Source organism: Danio rerio, chromosome 9, assembly GCF_052040795.2.
Source record: "Danio rerio strain M-AB ecotype USA chromosome 9, GRCz13ab, whole genome shotgun sequence".
Lineage (NCBI taxonomy): Eukaryota > Metazoa > Chordata > Actinopteri > Cypriniformes > Danionidae > Danio > Danio rerio.
The window spans coordinates 31,272,866-31,289,582 of record NC_141029.1 but is presented as its reverse complement, the minus strand read 5'-3'; the positions used below and the strand labels follow the sequence as shown (position 1 = coordinate 31,289,582).

General features: G+C 35.4%; 1 protein-coding gene across 1 annotated transcript in view; it reads left to right on the top strand.

The window, feature by feature from the left end:
- The first annotated feature begins 1,575 nt into the window (after positions 1-1,575).
- hs6st3b (heparan sulfate 6-O-sulfotransferase 3b) overlaps positions 1,576-16,717 on the top strand; it is a 90,491-nt gene continuing 75,349 nt past the window's right edge. The window contains exon 1 of the mRNA NM_001080194.2: positions 1,576-2,216. Coding sequence (NP_001073663.2) covers positions 1,672-2,216 — 545 coding nt within the window. The 5' untranslated portion in view covers positions 1,576-1,671. The remainder of the gene's footprint in view (positions 2,217-16,717) is intronic.

Genomic DNA, 16,717 nt, shown 5'->3' with positions numbered 1-16,717 from the left:
TTTTTTATCTATTTAGTTTTTTTTTTAAGATTTAATTATGTATATTATTTTTCTTAAAAGTATTTTATGTAACATTTTATTTGTTCTTTTTTTTGCACCTGTTTCCTTTTCTTGTAATGTAGAGGTGTACTGATAATGCCAAGTTGTTGTACATTACTAGACTTTCAATAATAAAAAAAAAAATCTGCACACACACTCAGAAGTTGTATGAAATTATTTAGCAACTTTATGGTGACACAGAATAAACCAAAGGGGGCGCTACATAAAGGAAGAGTGGAAGACCCCCCCCCCCCCCCCCAAAAACTTATTGCAATAATCATTAAACACATTAGAAAAGAAGGGGAGAATGGTAAAGTAAATAAAACAAAATGGCAATCTTCTCAATATGATTTGTTTATGGAGTTCTTTATTTAATAATAATTTCCTGTTTTCATTTTATTAACTTTTATTATAATATAAATTAATCTCCAAAAGTATCTGTAAGCAAGTGTTTATTTAGGTTTTTGTGAAAGAGTAACTCTACTTATATGCTAAAAAAAAACAATAATGGTCCAACATTTCTGACCATTATCACCAATTAATATTTGAAAAACAGGCCATCAGTATATTGTAAACCGATCAAATATTCTTTTCCAGTTATTACATTTTTTAAAATGCATTTTTACATTTTTGTCATGACTTTTTTCCAACATTCTGGACCCTTGTTTGTTGTCTTGTAGTGCAGCCATTTAGAAAAATTCTAGAAATGAGCAACAATAACTTATTAAAACGTAATATAATATAATATAATATAATATAATATAATATAATATAATATAATATAATATAATATAATATAACATAAGGCTATATCATATGCTCATATTATATTGTTATATATTTTTTATTATATTATACATTTTCTGCATTCAGTTATGCATAAAATGAGCAGCATAAAAAATCCTAACCTAATTATTTAGATCCTAAATTACTTAACTCAACCCAATATGATATTGACTCCGATGATAACCGAAATGATCTATTAATTACAACCTTTTGGAATTTTCCCCAAGTGAAGTGGCACAAAAATTGCACAGTGCAAAAAGCCGTGAAGAACGTAATAACACGCACACCGTGCATTCTCTCAGTAGTGGCGACACTTCATTGCTAAATATACCAGAGCGCTGGACTGGGACCAGGTGCAGATAAAACTGTTCTCGTGCTACGAAAGAGCTCGTGCTCCACCGGCGCGACAGTGTCTCTTCATTGAGCGCTCGCGTCTCATTGACATCACTGGCGTCCTCCCGCTGATGCGCGCCGCGGCGGGATGGCCGAAGAGCACAGACTCATCCAGAGTGTGGACACTCCGCAGAGCAAAGCACGCCTAGACGCTTCAAATCAATTCATTAACCTTAGTATTTTGACGTCTTATAGCTTATATGACCACGATGTTCAGTTCTTGAACAGCATTTGGTTGTGCATTTTGTCATGCTTCTTGTTTTGCACTTTCTTTACAACTTTGCGAGAGAGCAAGTTTTGACGTGAAGACCTGGATGTCACACTCCTCTTTTTTAATATATCAACATGTGGCATGGGGCTTTTGGGCTGTTTCTCACGCGATCGTTCTGGAACGAGACCCGGAGAGGAGGTCATGATTCAGATTAACTGCAAGAAGAATTTCCTTGTGCTAAAATGAATGATAAACCCAACAAATGGATTTTTATCCCAATTTTAGCCATTCTTTTTGTCATGATTGGGTACCAGTATGTTTGTCCGGCAGGCGGTCAGGCTTGTCATTTCAGGACTGGAGACAAACTCGTGAGGATCGCTCCTCTGGCCACCCCGGACCCAACCACCGACGACCTGTACCGAGAGCAGGACCCGGAGGAAGACAACCCGCCTAAATGCGCATCCAAATTCAACTTTACGGAACGCGACCTGACGCGCGATGTAGATTTCAACATCAAGGGAGACGATGTGATTGTGTTTCTGCACATTCAGAAGACGGGAGGGACCACATTTGGCAGGCACCTGGTCAGGAATATTCGCTTGGAGCAGCCGTGCGACTGCAAAGCGGGACAGAAGAAATGCACGTGCCACCGGCCGGGTAAGCAGGAGTCCTGGCTCTTCTCGAGGTTTTCCACGGGCTGGAGCTGCGGGCTGCACGCGGACTGGACGGAACTGACCAACTGCGTGCCGGTGATTATGGACAAAAGGCAGCCTCCAAAGCGCAAGAGGTAACCTCCCTCCCTCTTTTTCTCCCTCACCCCCTCTCTCTCTATCCCCCTTTTCTCATAAACTAATTTGGAGAATTCATTTGCCGCTCTGTTGCTTCTAATGAAGGTAATGATGAAGTGTAAAATGTAGACTGAGGGTGTTTTCACACTCGAGTCCACTCTGACGGCTTTGTTGACCAAACTGCCATTTACACTCAGGGAAGTGGGGTAAAACTCATTATGAATAGTAATGACAACAATAATGAAAACGTTAAATATAAGAAAATGATCACACACTGAAAGGTGTTTCTTAAATTGCTAGTAAATTAAATGAATGCATTTGATCAAACTTGACGATTTGAGTAATAAAAAGATATACTCTCCCAAACTTTTCATTGCCTATTTAAGATGTTTAGTGTACACTCTGTAAATGTTATACATTTTTACAAACATTAATAAAGTAATGGCATGTCACAGATTGAATCAAACGTGACATTTTGAGGTAAAATAGAACTATTTGTATTTACCTAAAATAATTTTTATAGTGTACACTCAAAAGAGTAGTGTACTTTATCAATAACTATTACACTTCATAATGAATAGAAAATAGCAAAACAAATATTCTTTTTGTTTAATTTTCAAATAGAAAGCAATTAAATTGTGTTATCTTACAAAATCATATTCTAAAGTCACAGAGCAATATAGATTGAGCCTATTAAACAACATTTTTATGTCACCCTAAAGTGAATCTAGCTGTTTTTTTTCATTCACAATGTCCCTGGACTTTGATCTTTCAGACCCTTGATCTAATTTTAATCTATTTTGTGATTATGTCTTATTGCTTTGGCAATCAATTAGGTTAATATTAGTTTGAAATAATAAAGCTTATTGTGTTGCCAATAGGCATGGGCCGGTATATAAGATTCTGATGATATGAGAACCTGGGATAAAAATATCATGGATTTACGGTACTGTGAATACTGCTCTAAAATATACTCTTTTTAATTGTAAACTTTTTTCCCCTTTGAACAAAATACATTTTATTTTGAGAAACTTTGCAAATATTTTAAAATTTGAGCAGTAAACACGTCAGGCTAAATATATTTATAAAAATCATTAACTTCTGCTGTCTTTATAAGCTTCAAAAACACAGATTTCATTACAATCTAAAACAGCATTTTTGGAGATCTTTTCTGCTGGAGATACTGTTGTCCTAAAAAACCTAAAACAAAACGTATATAAAAAAATCTTACACATAACGGTATTACAGAAAAGTTTGGCAGTGTTAATACCTTGACTTTTTCAAACAGCGACCTTGAAAACGGTTATCATCCCATGCCTAATTGACAATAAACTCGGACCCCTTCAGATATGTCAGTTAACTGGAGCATTCACATATAAAAAAGCTCCCTGAAACTAATTACTTAAAGGTGAACTTTTTCCTCTGACATATAGCGATGTGTTACTAATTCTGAACCAGCTGAATGAGAAATGATTTCAACCTCAGAAGCCGATTAATCAATACAACAGTTAGTTTGATGGAGAATACAGTGTGTGCTTTTCGAATTTTGCTGCATGTGCCATGACTCTTAGTAATTTTCTCTTTAGACTGTCTCACAGTTCAGAAGGTATTTTCAGCCTAACATTAGTCTGTACAGATGAATATACTTCACATGCGATTTTAAATAGATACATTTACCCTGCCAGAAAAGACTGTATAATTAGGGTTTTCATTGCCTGTGGCTTCTCTCTGACACTCAGTGATATTATGAATGTGACAGTGATATTATTACTTATCACCCAGCACGGTTTATGGCAAACACGTTAAACAAAGAGATAACCAGTCAAAATGAGTAAATGTCAAGCCTGAAATGCTATTTTCCACAGCATCTGACCACAGCTTGCTTTCTCTCATTCTGTATTCCCTTTAAATGACAGAGAGGCTGCGCTGTAATGAACTTTAAATGAGGTATCATAAAGCCCAGCCGAGCCGTCCAGCATTCCCATCTATAAATCTGACAGTGCCAGTCTGGACAAGCAAGCCATTAAAAAGTTATTTTTGTTGTTTACTAAGTATAATGATGGCTTAATATGCTGGGAATATGCAGACTTTCACTTTTATAAGTGCCTTTGAATAAACAACATATGTGTTTTTAGTGCCTGTGCATTCTGCTCTCGTAAACGCATGTAAAATAGCTTGGTCGTCATCCTCGGTTATGCTTGCTGATCTAATGTTAGTCCATGAATTACGTTTGACACAACTGGCTGTGACCGTGTCAGTTTTGCTCAGTTATCATGCAAACTCAGTTTTGGCAGTCACTCATTTTTAACAGTTGCCAAGCAAATGGATCTGAGTTAATTAATCTCACTCCTTTTATATTTATTATTTATTTAGTCGTATCGACATGGTTCAGTGTGTTTTAATGAAACAAAATGCTCTTTTTGGAGTAAACACATTAAATCCTGAATGTGCCGAACAGCAGAAAACTACATATAAGGAAGTTTCAGAGGGGAAACGTTCACTGGATAAAAAGAAATTCACATTGGTACCCTGAAACTGCAAGACCACAGCTATATGATTCATCTCTGCAGAATCAGCCAGCTCTGGGAGTTCGCAGTCTGTATGCGACAGAGAACCCAAGCCCAAATGAAACATAAATCCATCGCTCGCTCTCTCTGTGCTTTCCAAATGCTGCTACGCATTGCTTCTCTAAAGACACACCAGGAGACGCAAATAAATCTCTTCTGACAACAGGCGCAGTGCTCTCTGAACCGCATGTGCTAAGTGGTGACTGTATGAAAATTTCATCCTGATACCCAGCTCTGTTTATTTCAGTTAAGATGGATCACTCTGTGCACGGACGTGGCTTTAGCCCTAATTTTATGCTGTTTGGATGTCACATTCATTGCTGTACTCTACACTGTATTCCATAATCTAATAATCTAAAATTAACGCAGTAGTGCAAAAAGATTGTGCAGTTTGTTTGTTATTGTGAGCCCGCTGAAGTGGTTCTGGTAATGTAGCAGCCTGGTTTCTCAGGCATGGTGTGGCCTTTTCAGCCTGGCACAGAAGAGTGCGGGCACATTGCAGGACCTGGAAAGGTCAGTCATGTCAGAGTGGATCATCAACACTGTTAGAGTGGATGGGTAGAGAGAGCTGAAGCGAACTCTTCAGGGAGAAAGGCTTCTCTTCGTGCGTCTCTCATTCTGGGTTGAGCATCTTCTTCTACGATCCGGCTTTTCTCTTGCAGTTCAAACCTGTCAAAACAAAGCAAGAGTCTGAGAGTCTTGCTGAGCAAGTCCGAACCAAAACTGAACACTTCTACTTTATTTAAGTTACCATGATATAGAACTGGACAATTCTGTATTTTTAGCAGATTTTTATATTTGTATGTGCCCTTATGATCTTTAAAATAGTGTATACAGTTAAGGTAACATTAGGCCTCCTGAATTATTAGACTTAGTCTATATTTTATTAATTTATTCATTTTCTTCCGCTTTTGCTGGAGCCGGGTCGCGGAGGCAACAGTCTTAGGAAAGAACCCCAGACTTCCCTCTACCCAGACACTTCCTCCAGCTTCTCCGGGGGGATCCCGATGCGTTCCCAGGCCAGCCGAGAGACATAGTCCCTCCAGCGTGTCCTGGGTCTTCCCTGAGGCCTCCTCCCGGTGGGACATGCCTGGAACACCTCCCTAGGTAAGCGTCCAGGAGGCATCCGAAACAGATGCCCGAGCCACCTCAGCTGGCTTTTCTCGATGTGGAGGAGCAGCAGCTCTACTACGAGCTCCTCCTGTGTGTCAGAGCTCCTCACCCTATCCTTAAGAGTACGCCCTGCCACCCTTTTAAGAAAACTTATTTCGGCCGCTTGTATCTGAGATGTGGTCCTTTCAGTCATAACCCAAAGCTCATGACCATAGGTAAGAGTAGGAACGTAGATTGACTGGTAAATCGAGAGTTTTGCCTTTCGGCTCAGCTCCTTCTTCACCTCAACGGACCGGTACATCAACCGCATTACTGCTGCCGCAGCACAATCTGCCTGTCAATCTCACGTTCCATGCTTCCCTTACTCGTGAACAAAACCCAGAGATACTTAAACTCCTCCACCTAGGGTTGATTTTCCTCCAAAGGACTTTCCTTTTCTTGTATATTTATTCCCTAATTTCTGTTTAACAGAAAGAATATTTTTTTCCAACACATTTCTAAACATAATAGTTTTAATAACTTAATTATGCCATGATGATGACATAACACATAATATTTCACTAGATATTTTTCAAGATACTAGTATTCAGCTTGAAGTGTGATTAAAAGGCTTAACTAGTTTAATTTGATTAGTTGGGCAAGTTAGGGTAATTAGGCATCATTGTGTAATGATGGTTTGTTCTGTGGACAATGAAAAAATACATATTGCTTACGGAGGTTAATATATTGGCCTTTAATGGTTTAAAAATATTACAAACTGCTTTCATTCTAGCTGAAATAAAACAAATAAGACTTTCTCCACAAGGAAAAATATTAATGGAAACACTGCGAAAATGTCCTTTGCTGTGGTAAACATGATTTGGGAAATATTTGAAAAAGAAAATAAATTTAATAAGGGCTAATACTTTTGTCTTCAACTGTATATAATAATAATAAACTTTCAAAGCCCTTGGCAAAAACATCACTTTAGATCTGTAATGCTTTAGTCGGTCTCACACATAGTGTACTACATGCAGAGTTATTGTTTTGCACTGCAGAAAAACTCTCTGCATGTGCACTTTTCAGTGTGCAGCTACTGTTCTATGTGGCCACACCACGTGCACTCTTCTGGCTTTCACGTGTGCTACTTTTGAGATGCCATAACATTTACTGGCTGTTACTCACATTAGGTTGCAGCACTAGCAAATGTCAGTGATTGAACAAATCTATCAATTTTCAAAGGACAAAACTGGCACCCCAATCCTACATTTGCTCTTGTTTGAGAAGCTGTGCAATGTGAGGTATACTTTTAGCATACTTTTTAATTTTCTTTATGTGAACTCAGCATAATTTACTATTATTTTGCACTTTAATTAATATGCTTCGTAATATAGTGTGTAAAACAATATATAATATAAAATATGATATAATACTATATAAAGATATCCAAATATACAGTACTTATATATTTTTTTCTGTACGCATAAATCAAGCATGATAAATACGTATTTTTCTGACAGTATATGTGTAAGAGTACATTGAAACGATTTTTAATTTTAAAGAGCCAATCAATTCCTTAAGAATTCAGTAAATCCCCATTTTCTTTCCACACTGAAAATCTTTCCACACTGTTTTATTTTAGAAACATTAACACAACTTATTGCACCAGTAAAGTGGGTTGCTAAAGCTATTTCAGTTGTTTTTAATTAAAGATGCTAATCTTATGATAACTGACCAACCATATAACAGCACAATTAAGATAAATTACTGACCTGCCAAGCTTTTATTTCGGTGCAATCCTCACAAAATGTATACCCATAGGCATCACATCAATTTGAATTATGTTGTTAGACGATAAAGCTCCTGATACGGAAAAAAGCCCTGACTCTTTCTTTTCACCTTCCCTTCTCGTACTTTCATAGCCCTGCCTCTCCTCAGGACCACTCTCTGCCTCTTTTTATTTTAGCACTAATTAAATTTGCCTAGTCCCCTGGCATTATAACCAAATGGAGTTTCTGGGCAGTCACAAATGTGCAATCTACTGAAATGAGATGCAATTAACTAAGCCAACTGCACACAGGTTCAGAGAATAAAGGCACCACAAATGATGTTTACATGTTTACAGAAACAGTCTCTTAGTGTACAGTTAAAAAAAAACACTAAGACAGCTAGTCCATAATAGGAAGGAAAAAAAGCGTTAAAGTTGTGTGTTTTATCTGCCCGACACTACTGTCAGATCAAAAGGCAGTTTACAAAGTTTTAATTAGATAGCAATTTCACATAAGTACAAGCAAAATAATTAATGGGTTGTAGAATTCAGAATTGGCTTTCATTTAAATGATAGTGTGAATGTGAATTAAATTGCCAGTACAGACCTTCAACAAAGATAAAATCATTTTTGGGAAATTAATTCATTGGGCCTAAATCAGGGGTGTCCAAATTCTGTCCTGGAGGGCCGGTGTTCTGGAGAGTTTAGAGTTTCAACCCTAATCAAACACACGTAAACCAGGTAACCAAGCTCTTACTAGATATGCTAGAAACGTCTTGCCTTTATATTATTTATATTATTATTTATATATTTAACTTCTTAACACAATTAAGGCCACTAATGGTAGTTGTGGTTGTTAATGTTGTTTTTGCATATGTGTGGTTCCAGTTGTTTCAACATTTTTAATTTTTTAATTTATGGTTTGATATATATATATATATATATATTTTTTTTTAATAGTGCTATATATATATGATGAAAAACTACCCAGTAATTAAGCCATGTTAAAGGGATAGTTCACCCAAAAATGAAAATTTCCTTAGCATTTCTTCACCCTCAAGTGATTCAGATTTTTTTTACTGCTGAACACAGAACAAGATATTCTGAAGAATGTTGGAAAAAAGCAGACAATTACCTCCATAGGAAGAAAAAATTCTATTACAAAGTACATTTTCCCCAAACATTAATCAGATTATTTTTTCCTTTGTGTTTAAAAAGAAAGAAACTCAAATATGTTGGAACAAGTGGAAGGGGGTAAATGATAGGAGAATTTTCATTTTCAGGTAAGATGTACCTTTGAGACCACAAAAAATATCCTCACTGTTTAAAAAACTTCATTTTTCTGATAGTTCATTATGTTTTCGAATCGATCATAAAAACCATACCAGTGGAGCAAAGTGGTTGTGATATTTACTTTATTTACTTTTTACTTTTTTGTTTTTGTTTACTTTATTCAAATTTATAATTAGTTGTAAAGTATGTACTGTATACAGTTGAAGTCAGTATTATTAGTCCCCCTTTGATTGTTTTTTTTTCTTTTTTAAATATTTCCTAAATAATAAAAGCAGAATAAAAGCAGTTTTAAAATTTTTAAACACCATTTTAGGGACAAAATTATTAGCTCCTTTAAGCCAATTTTTTTTTCCATAGTCTACAAAACAAACCATCGTTAAACAATAACTTACCTAATTACCCTTACCTGCCTAGTTAACCTAGTTAAGCCTTTAAATGTCACTTTAAGCTGTTTAGAAGTGTCTTGAAAATATCTTGTCAAATATTATTTTCTGTCATCACAGCAAAGATAAAATAAAAAAGTTATTAGAAATGAATTATTAAAACTATTATGTTTAGAAATGTGCTGAAAAAATATTCTCTCCGTTAAACAGAAATTGGGGAAGAAATAAACAGGGGGCTAATAATTCAGGGGAGCTAATCATTCAACTGTATATGCTGATATTTAATAATTGAATATGCAGTATCAAACATGTACACATTAAAGCAAAACATCGCAGGTCAATATTGCATTAATACTGTATGTTGTAATTAAATATAAAAGCAATTAATAACGATAAGGATATTTGATACCAGAAGAATCCTAGTTGTGTGCAACAGCAAAACATAAAGATGGCTGTCCATCTTTAGAAACTGTAATGCTGTCTATTCCCTGAAATAATATGAAAGATATGTTTAATTATTACATTTTAAAAAATATTAAATATTGCATTATTTAACACTCTACCACATTTTGCTTCAATATCACACAGCCCTATATGTTTTTGGTAAATGATAATCATTTGTGGCGACGCAGTGGCGCAGTGGGTAGCACGTTTGCCTCACAGCAAGAAGGTCGCTGGGTTGCTGGTTCGAACCTCGGCTCTGTTGGCGTTTCTGTGTGGAGTTTGCAAGTTCTCCCTGCATTTGCGTGGGTTTCCTCCAGGTGCTTCGGTTTCCCCCACAGTCCAAAGGCATGTGGTACAGGTGAATTAGATAGGCTAAATTGTCCGTAGTGTCTGTGTGTGCATAAAAAGTTGCTGAATAAGTTGGCAGTTCATTCTGCTGTGGCGACCCCGGATTAATAAAGGGACTAAGCTGACAAGAAAATGAATGAATGAATGAATGATAATCATTTGTATGTATATTTTACAAAAATATAGATTGATTAAATGAAGAACAACTTTTAAGCTAACATTTAAAGACATTGCATTTTTGTCGAGACCAAGTTTGTTATTTATCAATCAATTGTTTATTCAGAATAACTTATTTTGAAATTTAATTATTATATGTAATTTACCCACAGATGGGGTCCAATAAAACAAATTGGGTACATAGAGAACATTTCTCAGTGTAAAAAAAGTTGTTTGTTTTTCCTGAATTCATCATCTGCATATGATGAAACACAGTCGCATTATGTATTAACACACACATAATCTCATCTATAATAAAAACAGTCTATTTGCGTGTACACTTGTGTTAAGTTTTCATGCCGTCTGTGCTTTGGGTCTTCACACTAATGTAATGAGACCTAGAAAAATCCCCCATTGTTCCTACGGAAGGCCAAACATTCGGTGCTCTGAACAGCCGAGGTCCTCTGCTCCCCCTCAACAATTAGAGTACAAATAGATTCACAAGCTCCTCATTTCCCAGACAATCACAGTAATGAGTAACCTGCAGCTGCACTAATGGGCCATTATTACTCACACGGAGAAAGCGATGACATCCTCTTGGCACAATAACACTCTTTGCATGATATTTTATTCATTATAGTCAACACAGAGACACACAATTACTGTCAGCCTCTGCGTTGGGCGCAGATCAATACTGAGAAGCCGTCACCCATCTTGCGCCAAGAAAGTAAAGCGATTTTTCTTGTCACCTTTTAAATTCTTCCTCTTCATCCTTGTATGTTCCACACATCACCGCGCTTGTTAGATGGCTGCTCTTGTCATGTTTAGATCCTTTCAGCCAGATCTGTCAGCCCTTGCAGGTTCTCTGTGCGAAGGCAATTGGACTACGAGAACTAAATTTGTTGGATTTACAGCCTGGAGGGAGCTGCTCCAGCACTGTGCATCCTCATTGGTATGGGATGTTTATTAGGTGTAGGGCTGAGCATGCCCTTGTGGGTTAGACGCGGCGGGGTCTGGAGATTGCTTTCACGTGTCATTAATCCAGGTCGCCATATTCTCCGGAGCAAAAGCTGTAATCCAGTTGCTGCGATAATTATGTGCTAACAGGGAAGAGAGAGTTGGTGCATCTATTGAGTCGACTGTGGCTGTCGGAGCTAGAGAGACTACTTGAATATGAGTAAAAAGGGGAAAAGGCTCTTTGAAATGTGGAGTTTGAAGCAGCATATTCTTGAATAGCTTTTGCTATATATTTGGAAAATAAATACAGTAGACTTTGGCATGTTCAAGCAAAGACATGCATGCAAAAGTGCTGTTTCCAATTCATGCTGTTATGAAAGAAGACTTGTCATCTCAGTATATAAAGTAACTCTTATTTTTGGCTGAATATTAGATGCTTTTGAATATGAAAAAAACTGTATAATAACGCAACTAACCACAGTTGCCACAAATAGGCAACACACAAACAGGGAAAGTCTTTTATTCCTGTTTTTTAATGAATCAGTTGAATTAATGATTCAACAGCTATGTTTCTGTATTTTATTATTTGAGATTTCAAATTGCAAAATATACAAGCCAAGATGCATATACATTTATATTTTATATAAACGACACTACATTCGATTTGACACTTACCTTTGTTTTAAAAAAGTGTGTTCCATGGATACAGGACATTTTTTCTGTATCAGACTTGTAAAGCTGAGATGCTCTCTCTCTGGCTCACTGGATTCCTTTTATAGGACTTGGGATTCCTTTCTTGACTACATCAAAGGCCTGTCTATTACACCTGGAGCTGGGAACCTGTAACATTTAACATTTTATTAGAAGTTTTTTTTTTTAATTATTTAATTTTTAAATTCATTATTATTATTATTTTATTTTTTTATATTTTTTCTCATCTTTATCCAGTTATTCTTTGTTATCCAGGTGTGTCTGATTGGGGTTGGAATTAAACTTTGCAGGCCCTCCAGGTCCAAGTTTGGACACCTCTGGGTTAAGCTGCGGTCACACTAGAGTTTGTGTATGCGAAATTCTGTCATACGGTGCTGCGAAAATTGGCGAGATTAAACAAGATTATTAGACATTAAAAAAGCAAGCGATTGCTCCATGTTTTAAATTTCTGTCTAGAGAGGTCATGTTTTGATCCTTGATTGATCTCACGCAGTCAAGTGATGCGATTTTGCAGGTCAGAGTTCACCAAGCTTGAACTTTGCACTGCAGCCACCTGCGAAACTTAACACATGATCCTGCATTTCCAATATGACGCGTTCGCGTGCGTATGAATGGAAGTCTATGGAGAGAAAAGTCAAGTGTGACCGCAGCTTTAGGGGATGGGATTAACAATGAACAATACATTATTGTTTACCTCGTATTGTCATATGGAAGACCAACACAATAGATTGAAAAAAGTGTGTTTCATGTAGTTTGAATATATGTAATTAGGGCTGGTCGATTAATTGAAAAGTAATCGAAATCAACATTTAGAACGAATAATCGATCAGATTTTTCCAGGCCAATTTTTCAGTTACTTTTCCTACCGCGTGTGGAGTCACGTGACCTTTGCTTTTTGCAGACACATCTGATCTCTGGTCAAGTTGGATGATTGACCCATTCTTTAGCTTTACCTTGCACTAAATTGATGATGTTTTGAAGCTGCGCCAGAGATGCCTTTAAAGGGCATATTTTCCTTACAATAAAGTTATTATTTACATTAAAATATTTGTTTACAGAAGATGCAAGAAATGCACTGTTTAAAGTATTATTTACAGGATATACAAGAGTTATTTTGTTTAGAAAAGATTTATTTTATTATTTTTTAAATTATTTTCTAATTTTAATATAAAAAAAAAAACATTGAAACTAATTTCTTTAGTTTCCAAAAGTGCAAGTTATTTATAAGAAAAGTTGGTTTTAGGTCATGTGTGTTTTAATTTCAGTTGTTCAATGTTAATGTTCAATAAATAATCAGAAATACTAGTAAGTGTGTGTTTCCTTCAATTATTTTCAAATCAGGTAATACACCCTTCATTTAGAATTTGCACTTGGAATACGTGAGCATATTTACTGTATAAAACTTGTCTGTGAACAAAAAATAAATAAATAAATAAATAAAATAATTGTTCATTAATCGTAATCAAGATAAAATGTTGAATTAATTAAGATTTTGATTTTACCCTAAATCGCCCAGCCCTATATTTACAACATTTGTCTGAGTTTTTTTCTGGCTCACATTGTTTATTTATTTATTTATTTTTGTTAAATATTTGCTAAATATATATATATATTGACACAACTAAGTGCCCTCTAGAGTCTATAGTAGGACACTAAGGCCATGGGCTATGACAAAAGGTGCATAGAAATATCGCTTCCGGCAGACTGATCTCAAGACATGGGGGCTTTATAAATGTTCAGCTGAAGTATTACAATTGTTCAAGAAGAGGCAAAACTGTTACATGCAATGACCAAGATATCATTTAGACTGCCTGACACTGATGAAGAAGAAAGATTCCTGATGACTGAAATCACCATTTGGCCTTGCACAATAACTTAATACACTACAGAATGTTACGTTTTCAAACACAAGAACAAATTGCATATATTCTATCAGTACTGCACAAGTTTGGTTTGCAGCGCCAACTGCTGCAAAATCTTGTAAGGTAAGGTTTAAAGTGCATATCGTCACAGGTAGATTTTTTTGTCTCTTATTACACAGATTTTGCTCTGCATGTAAACACAACCTGTTTTCTGTCTGCTTATTACAGGTGCATATATTAATGTAATGTGTTCTCATAATAAATGAATCTCACATTTTAAATGGTTAGTCCATGAATTACAAATAATATAACCTGTGCTCATAAACAGATGTAGTAGTATCCTTCATTTGTACAGTACATTTCACTGTGTACAGCTTCATTCCTTTCCCTAAAATAGTTACGAAACATTTTGCTGCCTTACAAGTCAGATCTGACATCATCAGTCCTGAGGACAGGAATTGTAGGTGCATCTCTTTGTGTTGATGAAAATCTGTATAAATCCTGAGTGGTCGAGGCTTGCATTGGGAAAGCTACTCAGTGTAATGAGACAGGTCTTGCCAGAGCAGACACTCAGCTCTTTTGACACCGCTGTCAAAAAATGCTGCTGTAGCACATATGACTCCACAATAGTTAAAACCACACTCATAAGAGAAATGTTTCTAAACAGTAAAGAGTTTTTTGACTTTTAGCAATAAAAAAAAAACTTTGCTTTAAATTAATTAACCTTAATGGTGATATGACCTTTTATATTTTAGTATTGGTATGTACTTTTATTACTATACTTTTTTTATTAATATACTTTTATATACAATTTATTAATATGTGATTTATTAATTTATCTGTCTGCTCTTAAATATTGTTGGCTCTGATATGTGAAAAAATAAATAAGCCACAGAAAATTCTCAACAGTACCAATAGTATCTGGATGCAGCCTTTATGATGCAAGCTGAGATTGCATCAATCAGCGATGCTATGTCAGACACAATGCATGTTTTTGTATGTTTATGCATAAACCAAAGTAGTATAAAGCATATGACAGGTTACAGTGTGAGAGATCAAATTAATAGACATTTAATTTTATAATAAGGTTCTTTGACACCTGTAGGTTCGGAAATAAAAAAATCAACAAAACTCAAAGCTATATTGTACATAATTTGTGCAAAATTATGTCATGTTTCTGGTATGCTAAACTAAATTAGAATGTAATTATTCTGAATCATTTGCATTTTTATTAATAGATACTTTGTTTTTATTTCTTTTTTATTGGTGTTTAACAAGACCATACATAATTTAGTTCATAAAAAATTACAGACTTTTTTAGTTTTAGAAAAAGAAAATTAATCATAAAAAATAATAATAATTGAGCAAAAAAAAAATTTGTGTTAAGTAGTCAATATTTTATCTTTCCATTTATTTACTGTGTATTACAGCTGATATCAACTGAACAGGGTAAGCCTTTGATATTCCAGGTTCCAGGTCTTGTAAAAGGATTTGAAAGATTCTGCAAGTAAACATCTTAGTTTCTCAAGTTTTATGCAGCTAAAGACTTCTCACATTCACATGTCATGTGATGGAGGCATGACCTGTTTCCATTTCATAAGAATGGCTTGTCTAGTTAGAAGAGTAGAAAAAGCTATAACCTTACAAGATTCACCAGTTAAGTGATCTCTCTTTGAAATACCAAAAAGGGCTGTCAAATGGGTTAGGGTCTATGTTAATAGCTTTATTAAGTGTATCAAAAACACTGGACCAAAAATGTGTCAATTGAGGGCAACACCAGAACATATGAAGATGGCTAATAATGGATACTTTCAATTTCCATTCACATTCTTGGCCTCAAAATACATTTTGGAAATATATTTTAGTATGTGAAGTTGTAAGTTTCTACTTTTTAAAGTCCAAAGAAATGCAGTACAAGTGAATTGAATAAACTAAATTGGCTGTAGTGTGTGAATGAGTGTGTATGTTTTTTTTCCAGTACTGGGTTGTGGCTGGAAGGGCATCAGCTGCGTAAAACATATGCCGGAATAGTTGGTGGTTCTTTCCGCTGAGGCGATCTCTGAAATAGAGACTAAGCCAAAAGAAAATGAATAAATGAATGAAGGTAGACATAAACAAAATTCATTGTCACAAAATCCAGTTGTTTACCGACCAATAAACCGCATAACCTTACATGATTTGTGAATTCTTTGGTGAGCTTTTCAACCAATTAAGAAACAAAAAAAATCTTTGCTGACAAAAAAGCTTACAAAGAAATAATAATAAAACTGTGACTTTTGAATAAATATTGTGAGCAGAAAATTATATCTCATTGTACAAAGATTTATCATTTATTATCAGGATCGTAATAATGGTAGGTACACAAATGAATGAACCTTATAATTTGATTTCAGTGTGACAAGTTCTATATTTTCATGGTATTTAAAGCTCCTTCTGGATCATATATTGACAAAGCATGTTTTATATGGTACTGAAGTCCTCATAATCATCATATAGCAGAAGTTCCCCAGGTTCAAGCTGAGCACAATGTGATGATGTTAAACATAGACATGGATCTGATAGCAGATGAGTCACACATGGAGGTGAGGCCTGCAGAGAATCACAGTTTAGTTCCCATTGGAAAAATAGACTACTGTATATGCATTTTTTTTACAGTGAGAACAGACTGCCTGCTATTACTGCTGTTTATATAATTATTGAGCTGCCATCACCAATTTGTTCATACAGTGTATGTGTGAAATCTGCCACGTTCAAAAAGAGCTTTGCAGATTATGCTAACTGTGCAAATTAGCTTCAGTGTTTATACATGGTGTTTGTAGAAACAGTGGAGGTTTATGGGTGCAGGATTAAAGCAGAATATTAAATATTATATATGAATCATTAATTTGTCATAGAATGTGATATTTAAGGTATAAGGTG